Source organism: Limulus polyphemus, unplaced genomic scaffold (assembly GCF_000517525.1).
Source record: "Limulus polyphemus unplaced genomic scaffold, Limulus_polyphemus-2.1.2 Scaffold3268, whole genome shotgun sequence".
Lineage (NCBI taxonomy): Eukaryota > Metazoa > Arthropoda > Merostomata > Xiphosura > Limulidae > Limulus > Limulus polyphemus.
Window position 1 is genome coordinate 106,195 of NW_013668878.1, and position 17,520 is coordinate 123,714.

The 17,520-nt window shown below is 34.2% G+C and overlaps 1 protein-coding gene across 1 annotated transcript in view; it reads right to left on the minus strand.

Annotated features, from left to right (window-relative positions):
- Positions 1–17,520, minus strand: part of LOC106469026 (PAX3- and PAX7-binding protein 1-like) — a 59,814-nt gene that overhangs the window by 38,975 nt on the left and 3,319 nt on the right. Inside the window, exons 2-5 of the mRNA XM_013929480.2 lie at positions 9,514–9,680; positions 7,720–7,837; positions 4,878–4,995; positions 2,474–2,589 (exon numbers count right to left, since the gene is read on the minus strand). Coding sequence (XP_013784934.1) covers positions 2,474–2,589; positions 4,878–4,995; positions 7,720–7,837; positions 9,514–9,680 — 519 coding nt within the window. The remainder of the gene's footprint in view (positions 1–2,473; positions 2,590–4,877; positions 4,996–7,719; positions 7,838–9,513; positions 9,681–17,520) is intronic.

The window sequence follows — 17,520 nt, forward strand, 5'->3', positions numbered from 1 at the left end:
CATTATCCAGTTGGGTAATTGTAAAAGCCGTTTGGGAAGAAGGACTCTAAATGATTGGAGAAGGCCTGACAGCTCTGGGGAGTCAAAAACTTTCCGATGTTTAGAATAAAGAAAAGCAGTCAATAAATATGACTTATATAAAGTATCGGTAGATGAAGCTGGACACAAGTAAAAAAAAACAGGTAAAAAAAAATAGATATGGTGGGCACGTTTGGGTGAAATGGGTCCAATTTCTTTGTGAGACACCACTGACTATAAATGTGCCATTTCCATTGATAAATGGCCATTGTGGGTCTACAGATAGATTGAGGCACATACAAGGCAACTTTAGAAATTAAACCCTGTTGCCATGAAAAAGACTGCATAACTTCCATACATGAAAATTGAACTTGGGAAAGTTTGGGTGTAGAATGTTGGATCAAGGTTGCCACAATAGGAGAGTGTCAAAGAGGAAGAGGCAGAGGTGGACCCTCTTTAAGATACTGTAGAAGATGAAACCATGGTTGGGCTGGCAATCTGGGGCTAACAACAGCTCTCAAGTAGAGGGTTGAATCATAGCCAGAACTCTGGGTGACAAATGAATTGGAGGAAAGGCACAGAAGTGTAATTTCATCTAATCTTGACTGAATGCATCTATTGCCAAAGCCCAAGGATGAGATACTGGGGTACCAAAAATGCCTGTAGTTCAGAGTTTCAATCAGTGGCAATTGTATCAATCATCAGAGTCCCAAATTGAGAGCAAATCCACCAAAAAAACCTTATGATGGAGCATACCTTCGGTTGAGAGAATTCAACTGGGGTGAGATGGGTGATCTGCTTTTAAATTCATCACCCCTGGAACATGACAAGCCAGGGGGCTGATATGACGGGAGTGAGCCCAGTAGAGAATATCCAAAGTTTAAAAACAAAGGTTCCGAGAATGCGTGCCCCATGACAGGAAATATAAGAGTCCACTGTGGAATTGAGGGAATGAACAGATCGACATCATGAAGGTCTAACATATGGCTGTGAAAGGAAGATCTGTCTTCCATCCATAAACTTTGGAATTCCTGACCTTCGATATATGCACCCAATCCTTGCGTGAGACATCTGTGAAGGTATGAAAATTGGGACGAGGGGACAGTATAGCAACACTGATGGTAGTGTTGAACCGATCCAATCCATACAGCAAAATATATACATAACAGAAAACATGTGTAATAAAACAATAAAGGTTTACTTTTTACATTAATTTAGGAAGTTCTAGAGGTTATGCAAATGAGATATGAAACTTTAAAATGAAAATAAGTAATTTTATCATCATAAAATTTACCATTCAAGCAGACTGACTGAGTAAATTCTCAGAAAAATCTTTAGTAGAAATACTTTTTTAAAAAATCTAATTTTTTGTGTACAATATACTTTCAAGTTTACTAAAAGACTTCCCAATTTCGTGAAGATACAAGAAGTAAAATTCAGAATTATAGTAATCATTAATTCTTCACCAGGTGTACTGTATATATGGTTAAAACTACTGCTGAAAACCAAAATACTCAAATGGGAATCAAACTTAAAACAATAGGATGAATAAACTAGAGGAAAGAGCTCTTCAGAGATTAATTCAAATTTAAATTAATTGACAGCAATTAATGACAGTTTGTTCAATGGTAGAGAAGAATGGTATTATAGTCATTGTACATCTACAATGAAGCATGCTGGGAGACCAATAAAAGTGTTGGATGCATGTCAATCAATAGTACTGGAGATCTACACAAAATTGATGGCAGCATGACTGCTCACAGGAACAATCAAATTCTAAATCTACCATTTTAATCCCTCAGGAACAAGACCCATTTGGCAGGGATTCACCTATCAGAAAGACAGGAATTTCAAGTATGTAGCAAGTGTGGTGAAATTATACATGCAAGAAAAAACTAAGAATGCTGGAATACTCGCAAGTATGACTTGACCTGCACAAAGTCCCAGGATAAATATTATTAAGGCTATATGGGCTTATATGGAAGCTAAAAACATGAAATAGCATCCAAAAAACTTGAGTAAATTGTGGGAAGTAATGAAGGACATCTGAAACAATATTTCACAGTCATATGTTTATAAACTCATGGTAGAACAAAAACAAGGTGTACTGTTCTGTATAAAGTAAATACACAATACCAGTGGACTGTACAACTTGTATGCTTTCTTGTATTTGTAATAATCATTGTTTGTGACTCATGTATGTGTATTACCTATGTATTTCCATGATTGTTGCCAATACTGTATGTTTAATTAGTATATCAATTATTGATTATAAACAACCAGTCAGTCACTATGTCACCTAATTTTTTTTTTCCAACAGAAACTTATTGAAGAAACAAAAAAATCAAAATTCCATGCAACATACTTTAAAACAACAAAAAGACAACTCATGATTTAGTAATTCTAATAATGCAGTTTTGAAATACTTAAAAAAAAAACAGTATAATTTACAAACCATTTTCTGCAGACAACAGTGCATCTTTCACTTGCTGCCTTTGAACTGAAGGATTAATTCCTGTGAAATTTATCCTCCCTTCTTCTTCATCTTCACTTTGATCATTATCATCATCTCTAGTTTAAAAAGTATAAAAATAAAAAGAAGCTCTAATTATGAATACTTATTTTATAGAAATAGTTAAAATTTTATTAGACTGAAAACAAACTCAATAAACTTGTCCCCCAAACTGATACAAAATCAGATATTACCCAGAGATCAATAGAGTATGTAGCAAAAACGGATTGTTACATAATATTACATAAAAATATTTGCTTTCACATAAAAAGATAATAAAACAAGCATTGAAATTCAAAAACTTCTGATCTGAACTCTTCCTGGACCAACAAGCTGTTACTGATAGGTCCTAATCTTTTCATTCTCACACCGAAAATAATTAATAAAACTTCATGAAACTTAGTACATGCTTTCTACATAGTATGTAGTTTTTGCATGAAAAAAGAAAAAAAAAATCATATATTTTGATATTTTACTTTAAGCAATTTTAGGCTGTAAAATCTCCACAATTTTGTTGTAACATATGTTTTGAAAAACAATAAAAAAATACTTGCTGTCATCTTATATTTTGTGTTTCTTATCATTAATCAGCAAATTCCATCTTGTATATCAAAGAGAAATTTCAAGTGAAAGTTGTTATGCAAGACAGCACTCCATCCTATTCAGTACAAAATGTGAAGACACAAATGGGACACATTTTTTGAGGACCAAGTAGTCAACAAATATTCTCCAAATACATGATCAGCATGAGCTCCATATTTCACTACTTCTAATTTTGATTGTGGAAGCAATCTCAACTCACTGGTTTTAAGTTCATAATTTTATAAGGCAATATAAAAAAAAATCCTGAATTCCCGTAGTGTGAGAAATGTGATATTTTTTCTCTCGGCATCCCCCCTTCTCTAATTAATTTACCACCCTTCCAAGAAGTATAAAATTTAAGTAAATTAGTCACTACAATGTTGTCATCACTCAGGCAAAGCATAATTTTCATAGCTTTCAATTTTGTTTGGTTACAGAGCCACTAAATAGAAAATTAGACCCCTCTTGTCACATCCTCTCTTTCAGGATTTGTCAATAGTTCTCGCTTATGTTTAATATTATATTATCTATAACCAACAGAAAGACAAAGTTTTCATCTATCAACTGATGTATTATATTACATTATTTTCTGTACAGGAAAATGTTAATTTCTCTTGCAGTACAAGTTTAATTCCCACAGATTGTCTGCTTTTTGCATTTGATATTCTATGTTCTTTGGTGCATTATTTAATTAAATAAAAATTATTTTGTGCATTACTACCATTAATATATAAAAAAAAGGGAGAAGAAGAAGAAGGCCCAGGTAAGTACTTTATTTCTTGTTTTTTCATGTGTATTCTTTATTTATTACAATAAAAGTAATTAAAATGTAAAAACAGGAAACCTTTTAGGTTAGTTAAGGTTAGATTAGATAAATAAAAATATAATAACAATTTTTCATGAGGCACGCACACAAGCAGCTCATGGGTAATGTAAATCAATAGCTAATGTAAACCACACATTCCCCAAGTGATTTACAACTTGGTGGAATATTAATTATATATAGTTCAAAAGGCAACAAAACCTAAGTATAAATGTATATTTATGAGTTTAAAGCTACATAGGATAAATAAATGTAGCCTCACGTTACAATTTGAAGTCATTCTAGAAAGAAAAAGGGGTAATTTAGATTTATTTAACATTTTTCGTTTAGTGGTTATGAGCCCATACTGAGTTAAACACTATTGACATGTAAATTACCCCTCCCCTCACAAAAGTGATGACTTTGGGCACTGCAATTGTTGTTACCATCACCTTATTAATTCATCTAATGAATATTACAGCTCTTTGATGATTAGTCATCAATTTATGAATTTCCAGTAGTTCAATTACCTTTTAAACACCCCTGTATCTATTTATTTATTGAATTAGAGTAACTTAAATTGAATATAAAGAACCAATTCTTGTATTTAACTTCAAAACTAAGTATCATTCTGAAGCAATATTTAGTCAATCACTCATATAATCAATAGTCAATTATCATATAATCAGTTATTTATGAAAATTTACATTTCACTCTAAACTAGATCATGATCTCATTTCAAATCAAATCAAAATTTTCATAAAATACTTAGCAATAAAGTCAAATGAAATAAAATGTCATTTCTCATATTACCTTGTTTCACTAAAAATATGCTAAGAGCTGTTTTTCTGACTAAAATGAAATTTAAACTAGACTTCAAGTTATAATACAACATATTTCATGAGATATTCAGGTTTAACTTAATATATGTTGCCATCATTTGGCAGAAAATCTATTACAAACCTAATCAGTCTTGACTTGCTCTCATTATCATCAACTGGTATAAAATCACCCATTTCTCTTGCTAACTGACGCTGCTTCTTCAGAGCAAAAATTGTTGCAGCATCAGGTATATTTCCACCTATTAAAAACAACATTATGATCTTATTAAAGAATATAAAAATACTTCTTCACTACATAGTTTTAGCAACTATTAAGATATCTTCCTATATAGTCAATTATATAGGTATTATTATTGCTTGAAGTGAGATAGTTTGTGATATTTTTGAAGCAGAGTACTGTGTTTCTTGTTTTTTTATGTATATTCTTTATATAATACTATACAAGCATACTATAAATATAATACTATAAAAGTTACAGCAAAGAAACTCTGATAGTTACTTTGTGGTTATGAACTTGGTCACACAGATCCAGCCTGTAGCAAGAGGGTTCTTTCAATCCATAACAATATCATTCCTGCCTCACTCTTACACAACATTTTAAGAAAAAATATAGCTTCTCTCACCAGTCTATTGTCTTTGTAAATATGTATTGCATTGCCTAGTGAAACTTTCCCTTCTGAGAAGCTTACTGTCTATTATACTAAAAGGTAGCTGAATGGTTTTGGGCCCTCCTGAAAAGAAGTGGTATGACATCCTGCCCCACTTCAAGCACTGAGCATTATTTAAGATGTATCACAAGCATAAAAATTAGTTACATAAACAAATAGCCATAGTGGTCAGTTTACAGTTTATTAACTTTACTTAAAATATATCATTCATATACAAAACCTAAGACATTTCTATAAGTCTGAGGTATCTTTAATGATTCACCAGTTAAATTCAGCATCACCTTTCACTGAAACATTTCACTTTGTTAGGTACAGTCATCATTAGAAAAAAAGGTTAATTTTTCTAATTAGCATTTATAAAATCCCATAAAAGTCATTTACATGTTGAAGCACATATGTTTTCAGTCTGAAGAAAACAATTATTCAAAATAGCAAAGCCTTTTATTGCAAGGAAGTTTAAGTATAAAGAGATAATGATCCATAATAATTTTGCTAAACTGTCTAAAAAAACTATATGGTATATCATAAACATGCCATCTAAAAGAAACAGAAAAAACAATATCAGATGTTGCTAAATAATAGAGTACTTTGAAAGTGTATTACTTCTTACAGCATACTAAAATACAAAAGATATCCCTTGATTCTGATATGTAGATGATACATTTTCTGTTGGGCCAAACAAAAGAAATGATTTTCAAGCCTTTCTAAAGAAAATGAACAATCATCACAGTACTATTAAGTTAAAAGTGGATTGGGAAACCAGTATTTCAATAACATTCACATAATTAGAACAGAAACATGATCTATTCTTTTTAACTATACAAACACAAGAAAACCTTTATGTTCAACTTTTTCTTGTGCCACCACAAAAATGTTTTTAAGAGCTTGTAAAATATGTTACTATATGATTTTTGAAGAAGAAATCAAAACATATTTATACTATTTTCAAACTATTACAGCATCTTTTAGGTTTTTTAATCAAAAATTTATAACAAAAGGTAAGTAAGATATTTCTTTTAGTAATCAGTTACTCATAAGCAGCAACATTTACATGTGAAAATAAAGCTAAATTACTTAGTATCAACTAGTTTTAGTATTGCATCTTTAAAGTAATATCTGAAAAATAATTTTAAAATTGTTTATAAATATCCCAACACCATTAAAAATTTCTTATTCTCTAACAAGTCTACAACATATCAAGATAAAAAAATGATGTTAATCCTATGAGAAAGTTTATGTTGATGAAATGGGAAAAAATTTAGTTACAAAATTTGCAGAAAATAAGAAAGGATGTTAAATATGGTTAAATACAAATATATTTTTTTAACCATGAGGAATTTTCATCATTAAATCAACTAGAAACCAGCCAAAATATGACAAAAAAACAAGCAATTTTCTTGAAAGAATTGTGGTAAGTTTGCTAATCAAAAGACTGCCAAACTTTAACAATTATGAAGGTAACTTAAGCTGAACTCCTTTCTGACATCGTGCACCCTGAAGCAACTTGAACATCCACTAGAAAATAAGTTGTGTGTGTATTTTGTTCAAAAACAAAAGTTGGACTGAAGAGGATAAATGAAAATGTTAGTGGGGAGATAGGATGAAAGCCTGCTTATTGGCTTATGCCTACATTATATATGTGTGTGCTTCATTGAAAGAATATGGATAAGCATGAAGTATCTTGACAATCTAATTGGCTTATATCAAAAAGGTGACTAAAATTTCATCATGGGGGAAAACAAAATGCAAAGTCAAAACTTTGAAGGCTTAGTTTAAAGGCACTTTGCTGGTTGCATGACCTCTCTATAGTAAAAACAAATTTTATTAAGACCAATCATACTCTGATGGTGAGTACTGCTATCATATGCAGAGCAGAACACTTCAACACACCTATTGATTTCACTGATCTAAAAATGCATCTTGCAATCTAATATAAAAAATGTATTTAACAGACTAGCCTTTTAAATTATTAAAGAGGTTAATTAAAATACCAAAAAAAAAAGTATTCAGCAGTGTGGATTTTAAAAACAAAAGTTCACAATTTGCAAAAAATTTCAAAACAATTAAGTGAGATTAATGTTCACAATACATTATTATGTTAACATGGCATTCACATACACATAACAAGATTTAGCATTCTGGAATTATCAAACCCAAATAACATAAAAACAAGTTCAAGAGAAGACTAAGGTTAACTACTACTTTTTTAGTAGAGTACTTGAATATATTTTTGTAATTCAGGATTGAGTTTTATACTTCTCATAGAAATTGTTTTTTTCTTATTAGAAAACTCACAGGAGAGAAGGTTCTGTAAAGAATGTAACTGTTTTTTGGCTTCTTGTTTTTCTTCACTGTCTGACTCTTCATCTATTTCTTCAGCTTCCTTTCCTGAAACAATTTCCATTGGTTCTTCCTACAAGACAATTTTAAAGAAATTATAAACCTCACTTGATTTTGTAGCAAGAATTAATAATTTTACAGTGCTGTTTACTTTGGAGAGATATGACAAGTTAAGGCATAAGTTAACCATGTCACAGATAAGTGCTATATTTCTTGTTTTTCACTTGTATTCTTTATTTACTATTAACTAAAATGTAAAAATAGGAAACTCTTCAGGTTAATTAAGGTAAGATTAGGTAAAACAAATAATAATATGATAAAAATTTTCACAAGGCATGCACATGAGCAGTTTGGAGTAACTGGTGGGTAATGTAATTCAATAGCGTAATGCGAGCTGAATATTCCCTGAATGATTTACAACTTATAATGGCACAAATAGTAGTTATACATGGTTCAAAGGGCAATAAAACAATAAAATTTAAGTATAAAAAGATGTAAAATGTTATGAGTTAAAGCTTCTTAGGTTAAACAAATGTAGTTTCATGTTACAAATTGAAGTCATTCTAGAAAGAAAAAGGGTAATTTAAATTTTCTTAGATTATTTTTTTTTGGTGGTTATGAGGTTGATCAAATTGACCAACCTTGTATAGAGTTATGGTAGAGAAAATAACAGATGAAATATAAATTTTTACTGCAAGAAAATGTATGAGAAGTATTTAGGAGGTTTTAGAGACTAAGCAAATGAAATTTTTGGTATTTCAGATGAAAAAAAGTATTTTTAATCTTAACATAAAAATCACTTTGCACTTGGACTGGTAATAAAAATAAAATAAAGGCTTGATATATTTGCGAACAATCTTTAGTAAAAATACTTCATTAAATAGTCTGATTTTTTGTATATAAAAGACTTGTAATGTTTTCTAAATACTATATTAAAAGTTAGTAGTATCAAATCTATAACAAGCACAAAGTAGTCATGTGGTTGGTCAAATCGACTGAGCCTGTATTTTTAATAAAGATTTATCCATGAATAAATAGAATCAGTGTTGACAGCTCCAAGTGCAAAGTGATTTTCATGTTAAGATTAAAAATTTTATGTTACACATATGCATACGAGTTCAGTTGAATGTTACATGTTTTTCAACATTGTTTTTTTTTCTCCACCCAAACATTATTTACTGAGCCAGGTGGCTTTGTGCCTGAGGTTTAGTGTAAACAAGCATTGAGTACAAAGGCAGCTGCTCAGAACAACATCACATCTATTATGTATTTATGATCATGTAAATCAATTTTTGGTGAAAAATAATCAACTTTTAAACAGATTATGGATATTCACAGCATTTCATATTGTATATCTGTCTAGGTTTTGGTGCAAAATACCCAGCCAATTTTGCTGTAGGCTAGTGAAACAATAATATGAACAAATGGGTAAATTTTGATTTTTTTCTAATAATTGTGAATAATTTGCTTATTATCAATGTTTGGGTGGTCTCGGCTATTGAAAAGGAAGGTTTTGAGTGTTGTTTCAAGAAGACTGCTTTTTTAAGGTTGTTCTTGCCCTAATATTATATCAAAGCCAATTCTTGTGCAATCCCTATTACCTTGGTTCATAATATTTTAACCCAAATATATGATTTTTCTCAATTAAAACACTTCAAAATTCATATACTTTTACAAATAAAACCTATTGATAGTTTACCATATTTATTGAAAATACTAATTAGTAGGGTAAAACTTGTTTTTTTTTACCTTTCGATTGTCTTTATCATCCATCTGATCCACTGTTTTATCACCCTCTTCCAAAGTAGGAACATCAAGCTTTTCATCTTTTTCTTGGCGTTTCTTTTTCTCTTTTGCCTGTTGTTTGGCTAACCTTCGACTGTAATGGGACTTCTTTACTTTGAAAACTTCCACTTCTGAAATGAAACATCAATAACAATTTTTAAGATAGTCATATAAAACTGCATATAGATTTCTATGTCATTATACACTTTTGAACATTATCTAGAAAAGAAAGAACTGTCTTGTTAAATATTTCATTAACAGTCCATGATTTTGTGATAAAAAAATCAATTTTATTGAATAGTTAAGTTTAAAATTACATTATACATAAAAACCATATCACTAAACCAGTTACCATGTATTCATACATATAATTTCAATTTTCATGAACACATCATTTGGACATTTTTTCCTTATTTTTTGACAACAATGAAATATTTAATGCAAAACCTCTGACAAACATAAATTATAGTTATCTATTTTAAAACTTGGTCAGCTGGTATGATAACATGATAATACAGATTTCTAGCTTTTGCATTTTCTGTATCTAGAATCTAAAAAGATTTTGAAAAAATTAATACAGTGTCAGTCCATTCAGTTAATAGACAAGCTCACATTTCTAGCTTTTTCTTCCACAATTCAAACAGTCCACATATAGATAAATTGTCCAAGCCTCTTACCAATTTATTCCTAGGAAAGTTAACATTTCCTTAAACTGCAAATGTATTTCTGATAAATATTTACCTCTTCTCACAAAAACTTATACTGCCCTCTATTGGCACAAATCTTTGCTTGCCACTAGCCTTGATACTCCCACTTATATCTGCATCTAACATGCAAATGATTATGCAGCAACCCTCCATCAATAAGATAGTGACACTACCCCTATCATAACTAGTGCCCTCTCTCATCTTGCAGTTGTTAACCACTTCTATATTGGTCAGATCACACCAAACCACACTGGAAGTGGAAAGAACAGGTGAGAAATGAGAGAGAATGTAAATATATATACCAGAAATACATTTTCAGTTTAAGAAAATGTTAACTTCCCATACAATATCTTACCTCTTCTAACTAAAAACTACAAACACACATTGAACAGATTGGGGGGAGGGGGGTCTGTGAGAAGATGATCTCCCTTGATGAAGTGTCTAAAGGAAAACCATGGGGTGTGAGAAGGAACTAAAACCAAAACACCCGTGGGAGACCACAGCACTTCTGAGGCAGGTATACTCTTTGTCCATTAGTAATGTGTCACTAAAAGGGCAGAAACAAAGGAGAGACCCCAAGAAAAGGTACAGAAATAACGGACCCCCCCTACCCCAAAATGTAGAATGGCTAGGGGACGACAGACAATAAAGGGGAGTTCAACCTCAACCAACACCTGGCAGCATCTGCCATTGTACATCAGTTCTGTGGTAGGAAAAGGGTCCTCTGCTTTTCACCTCAAGAATGGGTAGCGACAGCAGGGAAGAGGAGCTTCCATACCAAGAACCTGTCTCCACAGGCATGCACATCCAACACCAGATCCATCAGGAACCAACATACAGCAGACAGTAGGATGTTTGGAGGCCCAGATGGGTGTTCATCTTCAGTCCAGAACCTGGAAGCATTGGAAATTTTTCATCCAGTTCGCAGTAGAAAGAGGGTAACCAACCTTACACCTGTAGGAATTCATATGTCTCATCTAGCTACAACCAACACCAGATCTACCGGGAACCGATATCCAGTGGAAGGTAAGAAGAGGAATGGCTATATGATGTGCATCTCCAGACCAAAAGCTGGTGGCGTTGGGAATTTGTCAACTAGTCCACAGTAGGAGGAGGATAACCATCCAAACACATGTGAAGACTTGTGTGGCTGATCCGGCTCCAACCAACACTTGATCACTGAGAACCAACATCTGGTGGACAGTAGGAAGGAAGGTGCCTCACTTGGAGGGGCAAACTACAATATATGGCAGAGTGCAACATCCAACACCTGGTAGCATCTGGAATTCTACATCAGGTCCGTGGTAGGAATGGCATCAAGCCATCTACACCAGCAGAATGCCACCGCCCTACTCTCAACTGAGTGTTATTGTGCATGCTCAGGAGGAAAGACCTCTATGGTCCACCACCCCAGCAAATAGAAACTGGTAAGTGGCAAGAACTCCCATACTCCATTAGAAGAAGATGTGAAATATCTGTTGGAGAGACTGGAGGACTGCAACACACCAGAGACAGTGCAATGGTGACCACAATATCCTATTTTGGAAAGCAGAGCAATAACATTGTCAGAGTCAACCAACCAACACCTGGCAGCATCTGGAAATGTACATGAGGTACATGGTAGGAAGAGCCTCAAAGATCATCAGAGATGGGCAGTAATCCCTGTCTGCTATACTCATGTTAGTCCATGAGTGTACGGTCCAAGATGAACATATTTATGAAGCAAAAGACTGTGAGGTATACTTACGAGTGGTCCTGCAGAACACCCCATCTCAATGGTGGGCATAATACAACCTGGATATGTGTTATGACGTTATATTTTGGAAGCATAGGGAACTTGTTGACAGAGTCAATTAACCAACACCTGGCAGTATCTGGAATTGTACTTCAGGTCCATGATAGGAAGAGCCTTAATGTCAGTCATCTAGCATGGTATATGATCACAGGTCATACATTGTGGATTTAAGACTAAGTATACCTGGTCATGCAACACTTGCCACAGAGTGGGACCCAAATATGCAATAAAGGCCCTGGCAAAAAAAGTGAATGAAGTACTTACCACCTACAGATAAACTGTTGCAGCACTGATGATGTCCCCCAAGGGAATCATGGAAATGTGTAGCCAGGAACATGGTAAGGTGATCGATCTGATGGGGTGAAAACATGAAAAAGGTGAGAATCATCAGGAGAAAAGAAAGAAAAATGCCAGACAAATTAACTGGTGATTTCAACAAGGGTAATGGGAAGAAGTTCACAGGAGAGATGAGGGTCTCACAGAAGAAATATATGGACTTAGTAGCCATGGAAGGGAGCAGTTCGTGTCATATACCATTGGAGACCCCTGACCGGGCAAAGGAGACGGGTGGGATTGGAATGGTCATAAAGGTGAGAAAAGGAGAGAAGGAAAAAGTTGTCAAGGTAGAAGTACCCTCTCAAGCTGCTGAAGTCTTGGACAAAAAGGAACTATCAGGAAAGAGAAGAACATAGGAACTAAGGAAACAAAAATGTGGCAAACGCATCAGAATGACAATGTTCACATGCCAATGAACAGGAACCTCAAGGTAAGGTGATTTAAAGACCATGAAGACAAGAGGTTCAATGAAGGATGGGAAAAAGCATGGAGGACCACATAGCGGTACTAATAAGGAAGGAAAACAGGGCAGGGAGAATGGAAAAATGGAAGGAGAAAAACAGTGTGGATGAGACTGACAACTGTAAAACACAAGCAAAGTTAGTAAATGAAATGTGTTAGATAATGTCACCCTATAGCCCACAACAGAGGAAAGCGAAAGACTCCATTCAAAAAGCCAAGGCAAAAACAATGGTATGTGAGGAACAACAGTATGGGAAGGATGATAACTCATTAGGACAGACCAAAAGTGGTACATGTACCATGTATATTTATAAACAGCAACTGAGGAAGGATGAACAGGATGGGAAACAAAGTAAGCTATATGTGAACGTCCAGCCCTTCAGATTATGACTGGACAAAGCCACACATGAAGATGGAGTTGAGGTACATACATATGACACACACCAGAGTGTGACTTGTGAAGAAGTGTCAGAGATAGAGGAAGAGAAAAAGGAAGGCAACAAAGAAAAACCAGCACAGCAGTGGAAACAACATGTTACCTGGCCATTACACAGCCACCAGCAGAACACTACTCGAAGTGGTCTGAAGTATGGCAAGGACACGTGGTAGGAGATGAATAGGAGGATATGCATATAGGTACCAACCCAACCAATCCAGGCAGAGAGTATCAACTGCTCCTGCCGGAGGATGAGGAACAGGAGATCAAAATTTGGAAGTGGTATATTGAGAAGATTGGCAAAAGCATCTAACTCTGAGACACCCCACAAAGCACACAAAACCCCAAAAATTAACAGGTAGATCTGAAGACTACTCTGCAGTGAGAATCTTGTTTGGATGGAATAACTTATCTGTGACCAGATTCAGAGCACCCAGATTATAACATGCCAACAAAGTGAGGTGATGACAGTGGACCCAACACAGAAGATCCAATGTTTGAAAACAGAGGTCTGTTGACTGAGTGCCCCTTGCCCGGAGATGTATGAGACTACCATAAAAGTGTCAGAGTGGAACATCACCAAAGAGCCCACAGGAAATGAAGGAAAGCCCAATGAACAACAAGAAGTTCTAAGATAATGATATGGAGAGAGGACTCGGAAAGAAACTATTGTCCCAAAACCTCCCGAGTGTTAAGATATACCACCCCAACTGGAAAGAGAAGCATCCATAAAAGGTGGCATTCCAGACGAGGAGGAGGAACTCCCATGGTAGTACTGTTGAGATCCACCTACTAGTCAAAGTCAGTCTCTAAGAGCGGGAGAAGGGTAAGAGGGGCATCTAAGGGATCCCGAACAAGGTTCCAAGTCTATCAAAAACCACTGATGATGACACATGATGGCATGACCAAGAGGAATGTGGGCTTCAAGAGATGCCCATGTCCTCAAAAAAGAGAGAACCTGTCACACAGTAGAAAAAGGAGATGTGATGTTGCATATGAGACATTCCATAGCTAGCAACTGAAGAGGAGCAAGTAGGGCCCAACGGAAGAGGAGGTTGAAAAACATCCCAAGATGAACCACAAAATTATGTCGGTGTGAGAAAAGACTGCTCCACTTTGATACACTATGATAAGGTCTTACAGAAAAACTTAGGATGTATGACCATACGTCCATATAACAGTGGAAATGAGGGCCACTAGAATGAATCAGGCAGGCAAATCACAGGGTCCCAAGAAGGAAGGAAGGAAACAGAATTGTGAGACAACAGGGAAGATGAATGGAAGTAGAGGGCCAGACTTACTGAAAAAACTTCCAGAACCCATGGATCCATTGCCAAGGACCTACAAACATGGGCAAATTCAGGGAGTCTGGCCTCCACCAGTCCTAACCTAAGAAGGATGGTCAGAGTAAGACAAATGCAAGAAAAGGTAATCAAATTATCAGGGTCTGATCCTCAATAAGGGAGAAGTGACACCAAATGCTGTGATTCCAAATAAGGGAAGTTAGAACAATGATAATCAAAAGCATTCATGATTGTCCACAGTACATGGGGGTCAAAGCATACCAACCCCCAAATACAAATTCTCCCCAATATCTAGGGAAGGAAGAAACACTAAATAATGACTCAAAGGATAGTCCCAGAGATGGACAGGGGTAGAAAATAAGAAACAGGAGATAAAGACAGAACACAACATACCTGAATAATCAAATGCACCAAAGGCAAAAGAGGTCTAGGCAAGTCCCTCGAAATGAAATGTGACTGTGAGGCATATTCAGGTGGGGAAAAGGGCTGTCCAAATCCAAATCTTTCTGATCACTGAAAACCATGATAGGACAATCATCAGTTTGTTTTGATTGTTGCATAAAATCAGACAACTCTAGATAGACCAGAGCCATCACTTCATGGGCCAAGAATTGTGGTTTCAACCTACTGGATGTGGTTGGTAATTCTGCTGCAGCATAATTAACATACAAATAAATCTTTCTTCAGCTGTGTTTCAGACAGAATTTATAAAAACTTTGATGCAGGTATTCTTGCATTCAGATACTGCTCTTGTAAACAACATGAAGTAAGCTCTATCTTGTGTTAATCCTTGCCCTGGGCAGGTTACACACACAAAGTATATACTTTCCTGTTTGGATAACTGTTTTACTTTAATTGGTAAATCCAATAACAGAATGATGCAATGGTCCACACCTGTCAGTATAAGTAGTATAAGCTTTCCTTGAATATAATTGAGTATGATCTCTGACGTGAGATGTCAAACAACAATTGTGTTTTACCTGGTTCAAGTCAGGTACCACACACTACATTTGGTCTTTTTCTGTTGCTTGTTCTAGCAGTTAACAAACAAGAACAAAAAAGTCAGTCACTGACACACATTTAAATACTGACACTTAGTTATGAATTCTAACTTTTGTTGTCTTGTTGTATTACAACAAAGACTGCCTTCTTGTAGTATGTCAGATAACTGTATCCAGTCTTCTTATGTCACAAGTCTGTGTTTGATTTATTCTCTACTGAATGTTTTCTTTCAATCAACTTGTTATCTAAAGAAATAACAGCTAATCTTCTAGACAACAGTGTACCTGAAAACCTCACACAAAACAATAAAGAATATTTTGGTGCCACGACCAAGGATTTGCTATTATGGAGTTACAGACTGGGTGTGTTTCCTTGCTCCATTTGTACTATGTTGTGTGCCACTTATGTTTGTAATATTATGAGCACTGAAGATTACCTCTTGAGTTCAAGTACAATTTATGGTGGTAAATTAAGACCTGCTATTTCTAAGACATTAAAGAATGCTGTATTAGCTGAATTGCATGATTATCCAACTGAGGATCTTTTCGAAGCATAAAAAATAATAAAATGGAGCTTTTTGGCCTGGAATAACAAAATACATTAAAAATTGTGTTAGCATGTCATTTGTGCCAGATCATAAAGTTTGATAGAAAAAAAAATACCCGCAAGTCTGGTGAAGAGCACTAAAACAACTGAGCCTGCTGAGATTGTAGGTATTGATATAATGGGATGTTATAATGTAACATTTAAGGACAACAATGACCCTGTTGGTCCATCAAAGCTGTTCAATACACTCCTAAAATCAAACAACTCAAATCCAGTCTTGATCACTTAAATATTTATCAAGCCCTACCTTAAAATCATTCAAATTTACCACATCCACAACATGTGAATAAAACCCATTCCAAAGTTCAACTGCCCTATAAAAAAGGTAAAACTGTCTCCCTGAAGATGACTTTACCCTTCCAAAATTTATGTTTGTTTCCCCTCGTCCTAAAATTCTCACCAATAATGAAAAAAAAAGTGATGTATTAACACTATAAATTCCCTTGATTAAACATCTCAATTAGATCCTCTATAACTCTTCTTTTTTCAAGAGAAGACAATTTCAGAGATCTTAACTTGTCCTCGTATGACAACCTTTCTATCCCTGGTATCATCTTAATAGCCCTCCTCTGAACTCTTTTTAACAATTCAATGTCCTTCCTAATACAGTTTGATATTCTAAAGAACATGTTTAAGGAAGAAAATCATTACATTTTCATTATTCAATTACTTTATTACAACATGAAGAAGTACACTGTATACAAGAAAATGAATATCATATTGATAAATGACTACCTAGTTTTCAACTGTAAGAGAAAGGTATAATTGAGGCAAACATTGTATAGTAATGAGTAAATGTTACATTTTCACTGCAATCCATTTATCAAATATAAATGGTCACTTGGAGTTAAAGGTATTCTATAATATCTATTGCTCTCCAAAATAGTGATAATAAAGTAAAAATGTTCAGAAATCAGAATTATACATTCATCAATTTCAATATTACATATACATAATGTACATCATCATCAATATTGTAGTAATTAACTGCGTAAAAAGTTTACCTTTTCATCTGAAGTAATTATCATTATATCACATCTCCATCCAATAAGGCATCATATTACTCTAACTGGAAGTGTGTGATGTCACACAGGAGAAAAGAAAGGTATATGTTGAAATGAGATATGACAAAGCTATATGGATGCAATTACCCAACAGGTAATTATAGTATTTTGGCACTTGTGTATAAAGTTAAAATCATAAATAATATTCAACGTTAAACTAGTACATAGTTAAAAACAACTAATATTTTTAGGCCTATCTATGGCCTAAATAAAATGTTTTTAATTGTGTACCAGTTTAACGTTGAATATTATTTATGAT